This window comes from Periophthalmus magnuspinnatus, chromosome 21 (genome assembly GCF_009829125.3).
Source record: "Periophthalmus magnuspinnatus isolate fPerMag1 chromosome 21, fPerMag1.2.pri, whole genome shotgun sequence".
Taxonomy (NCBI): domain Eukaryota; kingdom Metazoa; phylum Chordata; class Actinopteri; order Gobiiformes; family Gobiidae; genus Periophthalmus; species Periophthalmus magnuspinnatus.
Window position 1 is genome coordinate 26,075,165 of NC_047146.1, and position 16,114 is coordinate 26,091,278.

General features: G+C 37.4%; 1 protein-coding gene across 1 annotated transcript in view; it reads right to left on the minus strand.

Annotated features, from left to right (window-relative positions):
• The window catches only part of lrp1bb (low density lipoprotein receptor-related protein 1Bb), a 464,724-nt gene that overhangs the window by 90,756 nt on the left and 357,854 nt on the right, over nt 1-16,114 (minus strand). The window contains exons 50-52 of the mRNA XM_055230393.1: nt 7,569-7,688; nt 1,251-1,379; nt 142-264 (exon numbers count right to left, since the gene is read on the minus strand). Of these exons, the coding sequence (XP_055086368.1) occupies nt 142-264; nt 1,251-1,379; nt 7,569-7,688 (372 nt within the window). The remainder of the gene's footprint in view (nt 1-141; nt 265-1,250; nt 1,380-7,568; nt 7,689-16,114) is intronic.

A 16,114-nucleotide genomic window follows, 5' to 3' on the forward strand; every position in this document is an offset into this window, starting at 1 on the left:
AGGATTGCTATAATTTCCTGTTTCTTGGTTCTTTACTATTAAATCACACTAATCATATTGCTGGACAAAAGAACTAGTGTTGCATTCTGAATTGATTCATGGACATTCATTAGAAAAAAAATAACAGATAATTCCCCATACCACATTCTACGGACTCATCAGACCCATCTCCGCAGTCGTCATCGTGGTCACACACAAATCTCTGTGGGATGCAGGCTTTGTTGTGGCAGCGGAACGAGGCGTCATCACATGTGTTATTGGGTGCTAAAATAAAAGGTGACAAACAGTAATTATTTTTCACTGAAAACACAGAATACCATATGGCCCCATCAGCACGAGATCAGACATAAACATGCATATTCACATACACACAGTACATGTAAATTGATTGACAACAAGATGAAGATGGATAGTACATTATATCAATTGTTAATATGTATGAATGAACTTTATTTTGGTTGTTCACATTCAAAAAACACAACACATACAATTTATATTTGTGCTGATTGCAATAAAAAGAAAAAATAATAATAATAATCGGTGCTCAAAGTATTGATATAACTATAAAACAAAGTATCAATATAGCTATAAAACTTGGCTTGTTATTTGGTTTCAACACTAATTACATTACATTACTACATTAATTCATTATTGTTAAGCATTTTATGAGCTCCAGATGAAAGTAAAGCTGGGGTAAAAAGTTGGGAGGGAGAAACAAATCCCTAGGGCAAGACTACTATGCAACACACAAAAAAAAAAAAAAAAATATATATATATATATATATATATATATATATATATATATATATATATATATATATATATATATATATATATATTCATCAGCACTACCACTACTGTAGTACTTCTACAACACTACTGCTCATTCAGATGTGTATTGCAATCCTGGGTGGGTTTTTACAGATGCATGTTTTTATGCATATTTTGGTGAGATCTATAATAACTAGTTCCTTAATGAAGCACGAAGAAAGACTTAATTCATAACAGTTTATTAAGAATTATGAACCAAGTTTCCGGCTTAGTAACTACTGAAGGGTTAGGGGTTATAATTTATGTGTTACTTAAGTAGTAAATAAGCCTGAATCATTCTTAATAAATTATTTGTTCATAATGAATTATGTATTGTATGCTTATTATTAAGTGCTGCCCATTATAAATACATCCACAATAGATATGTACACTCCAGTCAGTAAACATATGGCAGTGTATTCTTCTGAGGCCATGTTTACCACATCCAGCAGCAGAGAGCTCGTCACTGCCATCGGGACAGTCTCTCTCCCCGTCACAGAGCCAGCGTTTGGGCACACAGGCATACGACCCGGGACAGCTGAACAGGCCAGGCGCACAAGTCACCGATCCTGAGAGGGAATAAACAAAACACAAGAAGACCAACTGTGTTAAAGGTGAAGTACACTACACAGAGGCTCAAGTCATGTTTACACAAAGATCCTAGACAGTTATTTTCTGTATACTTTGTGATCATATGCTTAGGTTAAGCTATATGATTCAAGGTAGTAATTAGTACATAATCTGGTGGCTAAAGAACATAGTTTTTTTGTGTTATAAATGTTTGACCAAATAGACCAAACCACCATAGTTATCCACATCATGCCATCTTTTTTTTATTCTTTTAGCTTGCAATCTCACAAAATTAATGGAAAACACTCCTTTTGTTACTAAACAGGGTTTTATAAGGCTTAGTGACAGAAAAGCTTGTTCAGCCCTTGTAATGTATGTAATGTCCAATCGCATTAGTATAGTAAAAACTTGTGCTGAGATTGATGTCCCCTTATATGGCCAACAGTGGCATTTTCATTGTGCATCAGCCCCTTTTCAGTAAATGCAACAAAATTATGACTGTGTTTTGTGCACGGAATACCATTCCCGAGTGAATTAGCTGAAATTACAGAAAAAAAAAAAACAAAAACAAAGGAACAACAGTATATCTTCGACTTATAGTGTGAATTGAACATGTGTGTTTTTGCATCATTAGTCCCTCAAAAAAGGCATCCACAGCACTATGAGAAATCCATAATATGTCGTATGTCCATTGAAATTCCATTATCACATTTATTTTCTACAATATATACGTGTCTGCTTAATAATAAAGCCACTTTTATCAAATTTGTATGTTCAGTTCATTGAAGAGAGGCAATTCAAATATACAGAGAGGCAAATAAGTATATGAACACCCTGTGATTTTGCAAGTTCTCCCACTTAGAAATCATGGAAGGGTCTGAAATTTTCATCTTAGGTGCATGTCCACTGTGAGAGACATAATCTAAAAAAAATCTGGAAATCACATTGTATGATTTTTAAATCATTTATTTGTATGTTACTGCTGCAAATAAGTATTTGAACACCTGTCTATTAGCTAGAATTCTGACCCTCAAAGACCTGCTAGTCCACCTTTAAAAAGTCCACCTCCACTCTACTTATTATCCTAAATTAGAAGCACCTGTTTAAGGTTGTTAGCTGCATAAAGACACCTGTCCACCCCATACAATCAGTAAGACTCCAACTACTAACATGGCCAAGACCAAAGAACTGTCAAAATGCACAAGAGACAAAATTGTAGACCTCCACAAGGCTGGAAAGGGTGACGGGGCAATTGCCAAGCAGCTTGGTGAAAAAAGATCAACTGTTGGAGCAATTATTAGAAAGTCGAAGTAGCTAAACATGACTGTCAATCTCCCTTGTACTGGGGCTCCATGCAAGATCTCACCTCTTGGGCTAAGAAAGGTGAAGAATCAACCCAGAACTACATGGGAGGAGCTGGTCAATGACCTGAAAAGAGCTTGGACCACGGTTTCCAAGGTTACTGTTAGTAATACACTAAGACGTCATGGTTTAAAATCATGCATGGCATGGAAGGTTCTCCTGCTTAAACCAGCAGATGTCCAGGCCTGTCTTAAGTTTGCCAATGTGCATTTGGATGGTCCAGAGGAGTTATGGGAGAAAGTCATGTGGTCAGATGAGACCAAAATAGAACTTTTTGGTCTTAATTCCACTGGCCATGTTTGGAAGAAGAAGAATGATGAGTACCATCCAAAGAACACCATTCCTACTGTGAAGCGTGGGGGTGGAAACATCGCGCTTTGGGGGCGTTTTTCTGCACATTGGACAGGACGACTCCACTGTATTAAGGAGAGGATGACTGGAGCCATGTGGAGAAAAACCTCCTTCCCTCAGTTAGAGCATTGAAGATGGGTCATGGCTGGGTCTTCCAACATGACAATGGCCCGAAGCACACAGCCAGGATAACCAAGGAGTGGCTCCGCAAGAAGCATATCAAGGTTCTGGAGTGGCCTAGCCAGTCTCCAGACCTAAACCCAATAGAACATCTTTGGAGGGAGCTCAAACTCCGTGTTTCTCAGCTACAGCCCAGAAACCTGACTGATCTAGAGAAGATCTGTGTGGAGGAGTGGGCCAAAATCCCCCTTGCAGTGTGTGCAAACCTGGTGAAAAACTACAGGAAACGTTTGACCTCTGTAATTGCAAACAAAGGCTCCTACACCAAATATTAGCATTGCTTTTCTCAGGTTTTCAAATACTTATTTCCAGCAGTAACGTGCAAAAAAAAATATTTCAAAAATCAGACCTCTCCATGATTTCTAAGTGGGAGAATTTCTCCCACTTAGAAATATTATATATATATATATATATATATATATATATATATATATATATATATATATATATATATATATATATATATATATAGATAGATAGATAGATAGATAGATAGATAGATAGATAGATAGATAGATAGATAGATAGATAGATAGATAGATAGATAGATAGATAGATAGATAGATAGATAGATAGATAGATAGATAGATAGAGAGAGAGAGAGAGAGAGAGAGAGAGAGAGAGGCAAGGCAAGTTTATTTGTATACAATTCGTACACAAGGTAATTCAAAGTGCTTTACAGAATAAGAAAGACATTAAAATCACACAAATCAAAACATAAATAATCACAAAAAATCATCATAAAATTACCATTAAAAGAGAAGAGTGCAGAATAAAAACCTTTCAGTCATATGCACAGCTAAACAGAACTGTTTTGAGCCTGGATTTAAACATTGTCAAAGTAGAGGCCTGTCTCACATCTTCAGGAAGACTGTTCCAGGTTTTAGCTGCATAAAACTTAAACGCTGATTCCCCATGTTTAGTCCTGACTCTGGGCACCAGCAGGAGGCCTGTCCCTGAAGCCCTCTGAGTGCGAGATGGTTCATATGGCACCAACATGTCGGAGATATACTTTGGTGCTAGGCCACGGAGAGACTTATACACAAGCAGAGCTGCTTTAAAGTCTATTTTTTGAGCTACAGGAAGCCAGTGCAGAGACCTGACCACAGGACTTATGTGCTTGTACTTCCTGGTTCTAGTCAGGACCTGAGCTGCAGCGTTCTGGATGTATTTCAGCTGTGTTAAGGCTCGTTTGGAGAGGCCAGTGAGCAGGTCGTTACTGTAGTCTAACCTACTGGAGACAAATGCATGGATAAGTCTCTCTAAGTTTGGTTTTGACAGTATACCTTTGATTTTTGCAATGTTTTTAGGTAGACATAGATCTGAGTGTCATTTGCATAGTTGTGGTAAGACACATTATTGCTGCATATTAACTGGCCTAACGGCAGCATGTAGAGATTGAACAGCAGGGGTCCCAGGATTGAACCCTGGGGTCAGGGACATTTTATCTGATATACATTTTCCAATTTCAACAAAGCATTCCCTGTTTTCTAAATAGGACTTGAACCAGTTTAGTGCCATACCAGAGATGCCCACCCAGTCCCCTAGTCTCTGTAAGAGGATCCCATGATCAACAGTGTCAAAGGAAGCACTCAAGACTGAGACTTTGCCTGCATCAGTGTTCAGGCGGATGTCATTTGTCATCTTGATAAGAGCAGTCTCAGTGCTGTGGTGGGGTCTAAAACCTAATTGGAAGACATCAAAGTAGTTGTTCATTTCGAGGAAGTTAATAAGCTGTTGGTAAACAACTTTTTCGAGAACTTTGCCTAAAAACGGCAGATTTGAGATCGGTCGATAATTCTTCAACATTGTGCGCTTGGGAATGTTCCAGATTGAAGTGACATATTAACTATGTGAGTGAGTGGTGATAGCAAACTGTTGAGCACAGACTTTAGAAATTTAGTGGGTAACACATCGAGGCAGCATGTAGATGAACTCAGACTGGTGACGATCTCTTGGACAGTTTTGTCAGTTACAGGTGTAAAGTGAGTCAGCTCTAAGTGTCTAGGTGGGTGCTGGGTTGTTATTTGCGTTGTGGAATTTATGGCATTTTTAATGCCCTGAACCTTGTCATTAAAGAATACTGCAAACTCATTGCACTTAGATGTGGAAATTAGTTCTAACGGCAGTGGAGCTGGGGGGTTTGTTAATCTGTTTACTGTTGCAAACAGGACACGAGAGTTCTGCCCTCCGGTACTCCCTTTTCTGTGCCCTGTCCGAGTCATCATTCCTCCATGGCGCTTTCTGCTTCTCGTTAACCATTTTAACCTTCATCGGGGCAATGGTCTCCAGAACATTCAAAACACTCGAAGTTACAGAGTTCAACAAATCATCAACATTAGAACATGAGGCATTTTCAAAGTGTATCATTTCCATGAACAGTGCACCTGTGTTATCATTTATGTGTCTCCTTCGAACAACTGCAGGACCAGCCGCTGTCTTGGGAATAACAGACAGGTCAAAGAAGACACATAAATGATCAGACAGAGCAACATCTACCACATTGACATTTGAAATATTTACTCCTTTTGTAATGAGCAGGTCCAGAGTGTGTCCTCTGTTGTGGGCTCGCTGACATGCTGAGTCAGACCAAAGGTTTCAAGGACAGAACTGAGCTCTTTAGCGTTTCTGTCAAACACATTATCCACATGTACATTAAAATCACCTGTAATGACTAAACCATCAAAGTCTGTGCATATGACTGAAGGCATCTCAGTAAAATCATCAATAAAACTCAGACAGTGCTGGGGGGGTTTGTATATGACTAAGAAGAGTATAGAGGGGGATTGTTTTAGCTCAATTTTGAATGAAACATACTCAAAAGATGAAAACACCCCAAATGAGAATCTGTGAGTAACTAAATTATCTCTAAAAAATGCACAAAATGCACAAAATGCTCGTGTTTCAGATTCAAATTTGAAGTTGGGTGGAGTTGACTCCACTAGAACTGCATTATTTGTGTTTTTGTCGAGCCATGTTTCAGTTAAAAACATAAAGTCAAGACTAAAAGAAGAAATAAAATCATTAATTAAAAAGGACTTGTTACATAAAGATCTGACATTGAGCACAGCAAGTTTCAGATCAGTTTCAGTAGGACTGGATGTTATCGTCCTACAGGGAATGTGAAATGTCTCTGTTTGGACAGTCTGACTGTCCTTCTGTTAATCAGTCTACGTGTTGTAACTGTAGATATAGCTCCATCACAGGGCCTCAGCATGATATTATTTTTATCATGACTGTATGTCCTGAGACAGCAAATAGTTTATATATATATAAAAACTATTATTATTATTATAAGAAAAATAGGCTGTGCACTGCAGCACGCTAGCTAGCTCACTAGCTAAAATCAGAAAACACAAAATAAACAATCTATTCAGACTCTAACTAATTAAAATATACTACTCACTTATTTTTGTATGTACAATGCTTCAGTTTGTAGTGTTGTTTTAACATTTATTATGCCTTAAAATTAGCATTAGCATTGAGACACAAACATCTCTCTTTCTAACCACAGAAGTGTCCTCCAGTGAAGTCTTAATTTTATTTATATAGTTTTTAGTATGCTGTCAGTGACATCTAGCCGTAGCTCCCTGTCCACTGCTTTAACCTATAATATTTATTCATTTTAGCCTTACTTAGCAAAAACCTCATAGAGATACAACTGGACAGGAAGTAGTGACACTAACAGTGAAGTTGCCAGGCACTGTTGTGCGACTATTGCGAGGGAACCTTTGCTAAATCAAGCTGGTGCACGGCATATATTGTACAGATTTTCAGATTTTGTAACACTGTGTTACCATTAAATTTTAGCTAAAATAATGTCTATTGCAAAATAAATGCTTAAATTTAATAATAACAAATAACTTTTTGATGTGACTTGATTCATAAGACATATCTGTCTTACTTACTAGTTGATTATTAACTTTTTCTACAATTATAAAAGGGGCTATACCTGAATTGTTCTACGTAAGCAAATTTTGTTTAACCCGAGCGCATATCGTAAATGCCAATCTTGGGGTCAAAGTGGGACTGTTTTGTACTGCTTGCGTAGTGTTTTATTGAATCAGAAAGTGTGATGTTAGCATGTTGAGTTGTCATTGTGATTAGCATTAATGTCATGACAAAAAGAGAGTTGTGAAGTTTTTAATACTCATTGTGGTAAATGATTAGGATGCCGGAAATGCATTAGGAAAGAAAGGAATACGTTTGGACTGCCATTTATCCATTTTCTTTGATCTTTTTAGACACCCCCTCAGCTCTCACCGCAACCTCATCCTGGTCTCTGTGCAACTCACCACAGATCTGTATGCTCTCGTCCAGGCCGTCCTCACAGTCATTCTCTCCATCACACAGCCACTGCTTAGCGATGCACTTGTTTTTGGAGCAGGCAAACTGGTTCCACAGGCAAGAAGAGTCTGCAAAAGAGTGGTTAACATAATGATCATTTCTTTTATGTTCAGTCCTTGCCTAGGAATGACAGGGTTTTTCTATAATTTGATATTTCAACTGTTTTGCTGCAGGTGGTCATGAACATGCACTGTCCTAATAATTAACAGCTACACAACTACATAACCAAATGAATAACTAGTACTGGACTAATTTTGGAAAGAGAGTAACACAAAATTACAGGCGCATTCACATTTATCCAGGTTAAGTCCAGGTTTGGGAACCTTGTTTAATCCTGATGCACACTTGGTTTGGCCCTGGTTAGTCTTGGTTTAGCCCAGGTATAGTCCCAATGTTGTCCTAATATACAGCAAGAGCAAAACACATGAGCCACCTCAACCATCTCCTCTTCTTCACCAACTGCTGCTACACCCCAACACCTTTGTTCATTGCACATATGTCATATTCTGCCTTCATCAAATTACAAATTTCTCCACAGATTAATAATTTATAAATACACATTCTGTGAAGATGCCATGTTTTATATTGCATCCCTCATTGGCCTCAGAGCTCCTCTTTGTTCAAAATGTGTAGCAATTGAGTATTTGATTCACAGGGTGAATCACCTGAATCTGAAAAAAACTAAATCTTTTGATTGGTGAAAGGCCTATGTTGCCCATAACTGGAAGCTGAAGTCCATTAATAAGTTTTAAAGCCAAATTAAACTAGGTTTAAACCAGGACTATACCAAATCTAAACCAGGGCTACACCAGATCTAAGCCAGAACTAAACCAGCAAAAAAAACACCAGAACAAAGCCTGAATCCCAGCTTTATTACTTGCCCCACAGTTTGAGAACCACTGCCATAAACCAAACAAAACAAACATGTGAAGTGGTGTTGAGTGTTTTTTAATCACAACTCAACAAACGGCTGCCTCCCATTTGCCCCTCAGCTCATGTTTGCTCTGCTACACCCAGCACTGCACATGGATATTTCAGCAATATTTTTCACTGGGATATATGTGATGGATAGTTGTGGTTAGGGCACAAAGGAGAATAAAATAAATGCTATGGGCGCTATTGCTTTATGAATTTTACAACACATCTATACTTTATTTATAAGTGTGCTCAATATACATATAGTGTATCTTATGTGGCTTTGATATTGAGAATGTTAATGCAATGGATAGGCAACAAACATAGATATAGAAATAACAATGATTGATGCTTACATTTTGTGAGCCAAAATCACAAATAAATCGCATGTACAAAAAGATACCATATTAATTACAATTTGGTTATAACCACTTTACTATCAGCATTTTACTTTATTTTTTTCACTATAAACTATTTCCTTTTCCTTCAAAAATGCAAGCAACATGTATTCAAGTCCAAGTCTCTTTTTTTTTCTGTTCAAAAACAAGCAAATAATTTCATGATTTCCATTTAGAGCAAACAACTGAAACTGTGAAATCTATTCTTCCAAAGTCTGAAATCTCAATGATAATTTGACAAAGGTGTATCTTGATTAAGATTATTTGCAAAGCCTAAAGTATATATTTAAGTATGTATCAAAAACTGAAAATATACTTGAATATAAACATATGTACTATAGTAACTTTCCAACAGATCACACAATTGTATAAACAGCTATTATGACTGCCAGTCTGTAATTGGTCAAACGTTCAGGGCAAGAACTTGAACCTAATTAATGCTGCTTAGCCAAGCTTTGCACAGTGATGAGACAAAGATGACAGCTAACGAGGCATGTTGCTGATGGTTTAAAGAGCATTGTGCAAACTGCAGATGTGCGTTCATATAATCCTGGCTGCGTTTGTGTCACCCAGCCACCCACTCTCCCCAGGGTGCTCCCGTGCGGTCGCTTTCTCTCTGTGTCAGGCCTGGCAAATCTGACAGTCTTTAATGAGATGTGGAGAGAGGGGATGTATGGTGAGAAGGTTAGTCTATAACACAGGAAATTATAGCTCGGGTACAGTGTGCATGTGTGTGTATGTGTATGTATGTGTGTCTCTGTGTGTCTGTGTGGCTGGGGGGGTCTATCACTCTCTGCACTGCTCTGCTCCATGTTAGGTTCACGCTGATACCATCATGTAAGATAAGGAGGAGGAACTTAAAATAACTAAATGAAGATGAAAAGTGAACTCAACCAGGAAGACTTCCACCTATGCCTCTAGTCTGAAACAGTCACACTTAGCAGTGGGCTATATTGACTTTTTTTTTTTTTTTTAACTAATAAATCAGTGAGTATTATATTATGTTTTAGAAATCAGGAAAGAAATTAAATGATATTTTGTTTCCTCCTCATATTTACAATTTTCAACTTAAAGGTTTTGCAAACTCTCTTTGAGCCATGTTGTTATCTTTTCGAAAACATACTTGGAGTTGTGTGTGTGTTTTTTTTTTTTGTTCATTCACACATGTTTGAGTAACCCTATTATCAGTCTGTCTACATCTCCAAATCTTAAAATAGCTACCTTTTACCTTTTGTTCAGTAGAGACTGGAAATTCCATGGCTGAAGTTATCCAAATAATTCTAGTGAAGGTGTATAGAGGTTAAAAACACAGGGGAACACTTCTTTAGAGTGTTTTTCATTTGAGAGAAGAAATATGCAGGGTTTGTGTGTTAAACATGTCAGAATGAAACAAAACAAAACCCCAGATATGTTTTTGATGAGGAAATAACATTACAGCATAGATCAGAAAATAGCGTAATATAGCCCCTTTATTTATAAGGTTTTCAAATTAGTACTGATTGATTTATATTGCACTTGGCATGCTTTTCAGAGTGCTAGATAAACCATCACACATTTACTCACTATACTGGCCAAAAGCCAGACTCAAACCATCAACTTCTATCATTACAACACTCTCTGACCTGAGCCTCTGTTGCATTCATGCAGGGTCTAAATGCCAAAGTCTAATCTCTATTCAAACTATACATTACACCTCACTTTTTGTCCATATCTGTATTGGTTGAAATGTAAGAACCGTAATTGTTCTTGATAGTGAATTTGCACTTCAAATGGGAACAGATGCTTCAAGTATAGAACAAATATCAGGTCTGAAGCATATTAACAGTATCACATCTCGTCTTTCATGTCGACTTTTCAGTTTCTCAGTGGTGAGGCACGTCAGGCATTGTGAAGTGACAAATGACTATTGCATCTAATCAAATGTGGAATTTCAAATCCAGAAACATAATGACATTTCAGTAAAACCACTTTGCACATGCCACCAGATTATCAAGGGATGGAGCTTTTTATATGATAATTAACCCTGAGAAATGGGAATATAGTCTATTTGTTCCGGAAAGCTATTCGGAACTTTGAATAATTCCTATGATTTCTTCTGATAGAGCTGCAATTGAAGTCAAGGATTTGTCTTTTTACACGGAAATGAATTCACTGATAAAGAATGTGAATGGTGTTTCTATGTGCTAACATAGAATGCTAACAACATTCATAACCAAAATACATACAGAAACATCACAAACGTGAAAAAACTGATTGCCCTGCTCATTTGATTTGGTTAGGATACAAATTTAAATCACCATGTTTAAATTATGCAGCTAAAACTATTACATCTTCCTCCACAGCACAGACACATCTGAGCCTGTTATATCACTACAGACAGAAACTACAGAAGCAGCAAGAACATTGCTTATAACATATGCAAATAATTATATAGTAGGCCTGCATTGCTGACAGTTTGTCATAAATATTGCTCTATTTTCTGATTTATGTCATAATGTTTCCTCATAATAAACATACCTGGAGTTGTGTTTTGTTTCATTCACACGTGTTGAACACACAAACCGTGCATATTTAGGCTGAGTTCTTCTCTCAAACAGAAAACACTCTGTTCCAGATGTCATGGAGTAATACAAGAAATGCTCTACTGTATTTTTAAACTCTTTTTAAACTTTTTAAACTCTTGAAACAAAATACAAAAGATAGATGCTAACTTGAAAACTACCACTACATGAAACACAAGGTGGAACAGAGCATTTTGAGCTTTGGAGAAGTAGAAAGACTAATAGGATAGTATAAAGGGATTAGTCAAATGTGTGAATAAAACAATATGCAACTCCAGATATGTTTTTGATCAGGTAACAACATTATAACATGGCTCAAAGCTCATGAGTCAGTTCTGTTTAATATAGGACCTTTAAAGTGCATTAAGCAATGATTCTGGTAGAAGGTCGGTGATTCCTTTGCCTAGAATGTTTCACAATATAGGATTAAACATATTTGTCTTGCATCTATTCAATTACAGGTGTTTTAATTGCCACAAAAAATACCAACAAAAACGTGAACTTCGCACCAGAAAATTTAAATGGCACATCTTTAACATTGATATAAGAAAAACAAACAAAACCCCTAACATGGCTTATTACGCATGTTTATAGATGTCTAAACCACAATATCTTATATATGATAAGACCCTACCAAATCCAGCAATATTTTACAATTTGCTAACTGTGACCATTCAGAATGAAACACACTATTTTAGATATATATGCTGACAGTATAAGTAGTATACTTTTGGTCATTGCTGTATACATTATTAAAAAGTAGATAGATTATCAGATTATCAGTAAGAGAATGTGCTATGTCTGCATTTAGTTTGCAGTAATTTTGTCAAAGTTGCTTCAAACTTCAGCTAAGTTAACTCCTCACAAACTTCTTGTCACATTCGGCAAATTATTGTTGGCAGCAGAAGAGATAATGTTGACAGAGTCTGAGATAGCACAAGTTTAATATATATACAAAAAACAACATACTGATTGTCAAAACTGGATCTTGAATATGTATGCATACATTAACCAGTTCACACTGATGGAAAAGCAAAAACATGTATATTGTCAGTAAACTAAAAGGTTATTCCAGTTTAAGCATAAATGCTGCAAAGTACTCATGGGCATTATGGGGCCCAGAGAATAGAACTGACAATTTGACACTTTAGCCACTTTTACACTTGTATACAAATTTGAGACTAACTGGGGATGAACTCAGAACAAAACCGGGACTAGACCAACACCAAAGTAAATGCTCATCAGCACTACACTCGACTTAAATCTGAATCTAATCAGGACAAGGACAACCATTCACCATGCTATAATTTAGTAATCCTCAAGCTATAGATTCAAACTCAAATTTCAAACTTTATTTTAATTAATTTAAATTTGAATAACTTGTTTATTTTATTTTTTTCCCATTTTAATAAAATTGACTGTTAGCTTTGAGACACAGTGAGCTAGCTAGCGTGCTGCTGTGCACAGATCCAATTAAAATAAATTTCTATTTTCTATTTCTGTTCTGATTTATTATTGTTTAGGCTTATGTTATGTGCATTACACTCAGAAAAAGGCATTTATATCCCATTTAAATATATTATGTCACCTTTTCCCATACTAATTCTACTACTAATAATAAATATATTTTGAAAAATACATACATTTTTGGTTTAAAAAAAAAAAAAAAATGTCAAGAAAACTCTGCTCTCGACACACTGTTTACGAAAAAGACTTAAGACAAGTGTTAGACTTTTTTCTGCTCTGATCAGAGGGGAGAAAGCAGACAGAGCTTTGCAGTCTTTGCCTCCTTGGTGCCTTCTCCAACTTCCCCTTTCTCACAGCAGTGTTTTATTTAGACACACTGACTCAACTCAGCATTTTTTACAACATGTTTATCAGAACAGCACTCAGTAACTTGTCTGTAACACAGACATGACATTTCCTATTTTCAGTTCAATTGCACAAACTTTTGCAATTTCACTCGCGCCCGTTTTCTGTTTTTTTCAGTTCAGTTACACAGGTTCATAGTTTCAATTGTAACCTGTTAGTCATGTACACACAATACAAGCATACAGTTTATTAGAAGATGAAATATAAGCATAATTTTATTTACAAAAAAAAAAAAAAAAAAGGTTGATGTTTAAATATGGACAGCTCATTTTATTGAGTCTACGAATTTATATAATTTATTTTAAATAATTGTCAGTTTTCATTATGTACAGTGGGTACGGAAAGTATTCAGACCCCCTTAAATTTTTCACTCTTTGTTATATTGCAGCCATTTGCTAAAATCATTTAAGTTCATTTTTTCCTCATTAATGTACACACAGCAACCCATATTGGCAGAGAGAAAAAAAAAACAAACTGAAATATAATATGGCCATACGTATTCAGACCCTTTGCTCAGTATTTAGTAGAAGCACCGTTTTGAGATAATACAGCCATGAGTCTTTTGGGGAATGATGCAACACGTTTTTCACACCTGGATTTATGGATCCTCTGCCATTCCACCTTGGAGATCCTGTCCAGTTCTGTCAGGTTGGATGGTGAACGTTAGATGACAGCCATTTTCAGGTCTTTCCAGAGATTCTCAATTGGGTTTAAGTCAGGGCCCTGGCTGGGCCATTCCAGAACAGTCACAGATTTGTCCTGAAGCTACTCCTTTGTTATTTTAGCTGTGTGCTTAGTTTCATTGTCTTGTTGGAAGGCCCAGTCTGAGGTCCTGAGCACTCTCGAGAAGGTTTTCATCTAGAATATCACTACACACTAATATCAGTACTTGGCCACATTCATCTTTCCTTCGATTACAACCAGTCATCCTGTCCTTGCAGCTGAAAAACACCCCCACAGCATGATGCTGCCACCAGCATGCTTCAGTGTTGGGACTGTATTGGACAGGTGATGGCCTGGTTTTCTCCACACATACCACTTAGAATTAACCACTTGACGTTCCGACGGCCCGCCCATACAGCAATGTATGTGTATTACTGTGTCACCCACACAAACAATCTACACATCAAATGAAAGCTACGGCATTCATCTTTCTGAATATGTAAACCACTTACACCTGCAATCTTCCCCGGGAGTGCTCTGGTTCTGTCAAACATCAACATATTTACACAAAGTTGGTCTCATTCGTTCTGTAAAGGTCCAGAGAATATAATGCAGTCAAGAAATTATGTCCACAAAGGAAGTGAGATCCTCCATGTCCAATCGGCTGCAGGAAAGTGAAATCTGCTCCGTCACATTTTTGCATTTTTTTTGTCGATTTCAAGCATAATAAACTTCTGACAGCGCCAACTTTGTTTCTCAGTGCACTTGTTAGCTTGTGACTGACACCAGAGTTGGCCAATAAGGTGGGGGCCGTGGGTTATTGGAGCCTCGGACAATGAATGAGTGCTACAGGTGAATGAAAGAGTACGCCCCACTCTCCCCCTTGTAGAATCAAGCTTACATTACACACGTTTAGTGATGTTTTCCCCTTAAAGCCAGTGAACAGCGGAACACACCGATGCATGACATGCAGTGGTTTACCGTAAACAGACGGAGTTTCCTGCACGCGTAAAAGGAGGAGACTGGATATAAAGATCCATGCGTAAAATTCCGCGTGTGTAATTGCGTAATTTTACGCAGCAGTTTTGCGTTTTAAACATGACGAAACGGACAAAACAAAGGAAGTACGCGACCGAGGACACTGTGGATGTATGTACAAGTTAAGCGGAGCGGTTCATAGAACCGAGTGAAGATCTCCTGGTGGACTGAGGAGTAGAGGACCTTATGTTTTGATGGACTGAATGCTGTTCCTGATCGTGGTTTATTCTCCTATTGACTTTTTAGTGGGTCAAATGTGTATTATGTGTAATCATTAGCATTTGCTAATGCCAATCTGCGCCCTGCGCCCCCCCCATCCGACCACCACCAATCACTCACGCACACACCACTTGGGTGAAGTGTCTTGCCTAAGGACACAATGACAGAACTAAGGACACAATGACAGAAGTTGGTCCGAGCAGGACTCCATCCTCCAACCTTCGGGTTGGGGGACCAAAGCTCTAACCACTGAGCCACTGTGGCAGAATGACTGTCACACTGTACAATCATGTTTTTAGTTTCCAGTGTGTGTTTGTTTACATTTTGAAGTGTGTGTGTGTGTGTGTGTGTTTGTTTACTGTTTGCAGTGTGTGATTTGTAAATATATATTTGTTTTGACCCATACCACTTTTGACTATATTTTATATACAAATATACATTTTATATTGTGTTTTGATATGATATATACATGTACAGTAATAGAGCAGTGGGGTGTGCAGATACAGATTCCTCTCAGTGTGAGCTTTCAGTAGATCCCTCAATGATGTCTGTGGGTTGAAACATTCAAAGGTTGTTGCAGTTTTTCCAAACGTTCTCCAAATGTCTTCATTTGGATAGGTTTGGAGAGGCCTGGACTTACTGATGATAGAGGATGAGAAAATTTGTGTGTGTTCCAAAGTGTATAAATGCTCAGCAGACATACTTACAGTGATTCTGACACCTGTGGGTAAAACTATAGGGTGTTACCTTTACAAAGACCCCAAACTTATGCATATACTACTAAGGGTTCAATAATGGTGATCATTTTATCTTGGTCTCATCAGACCA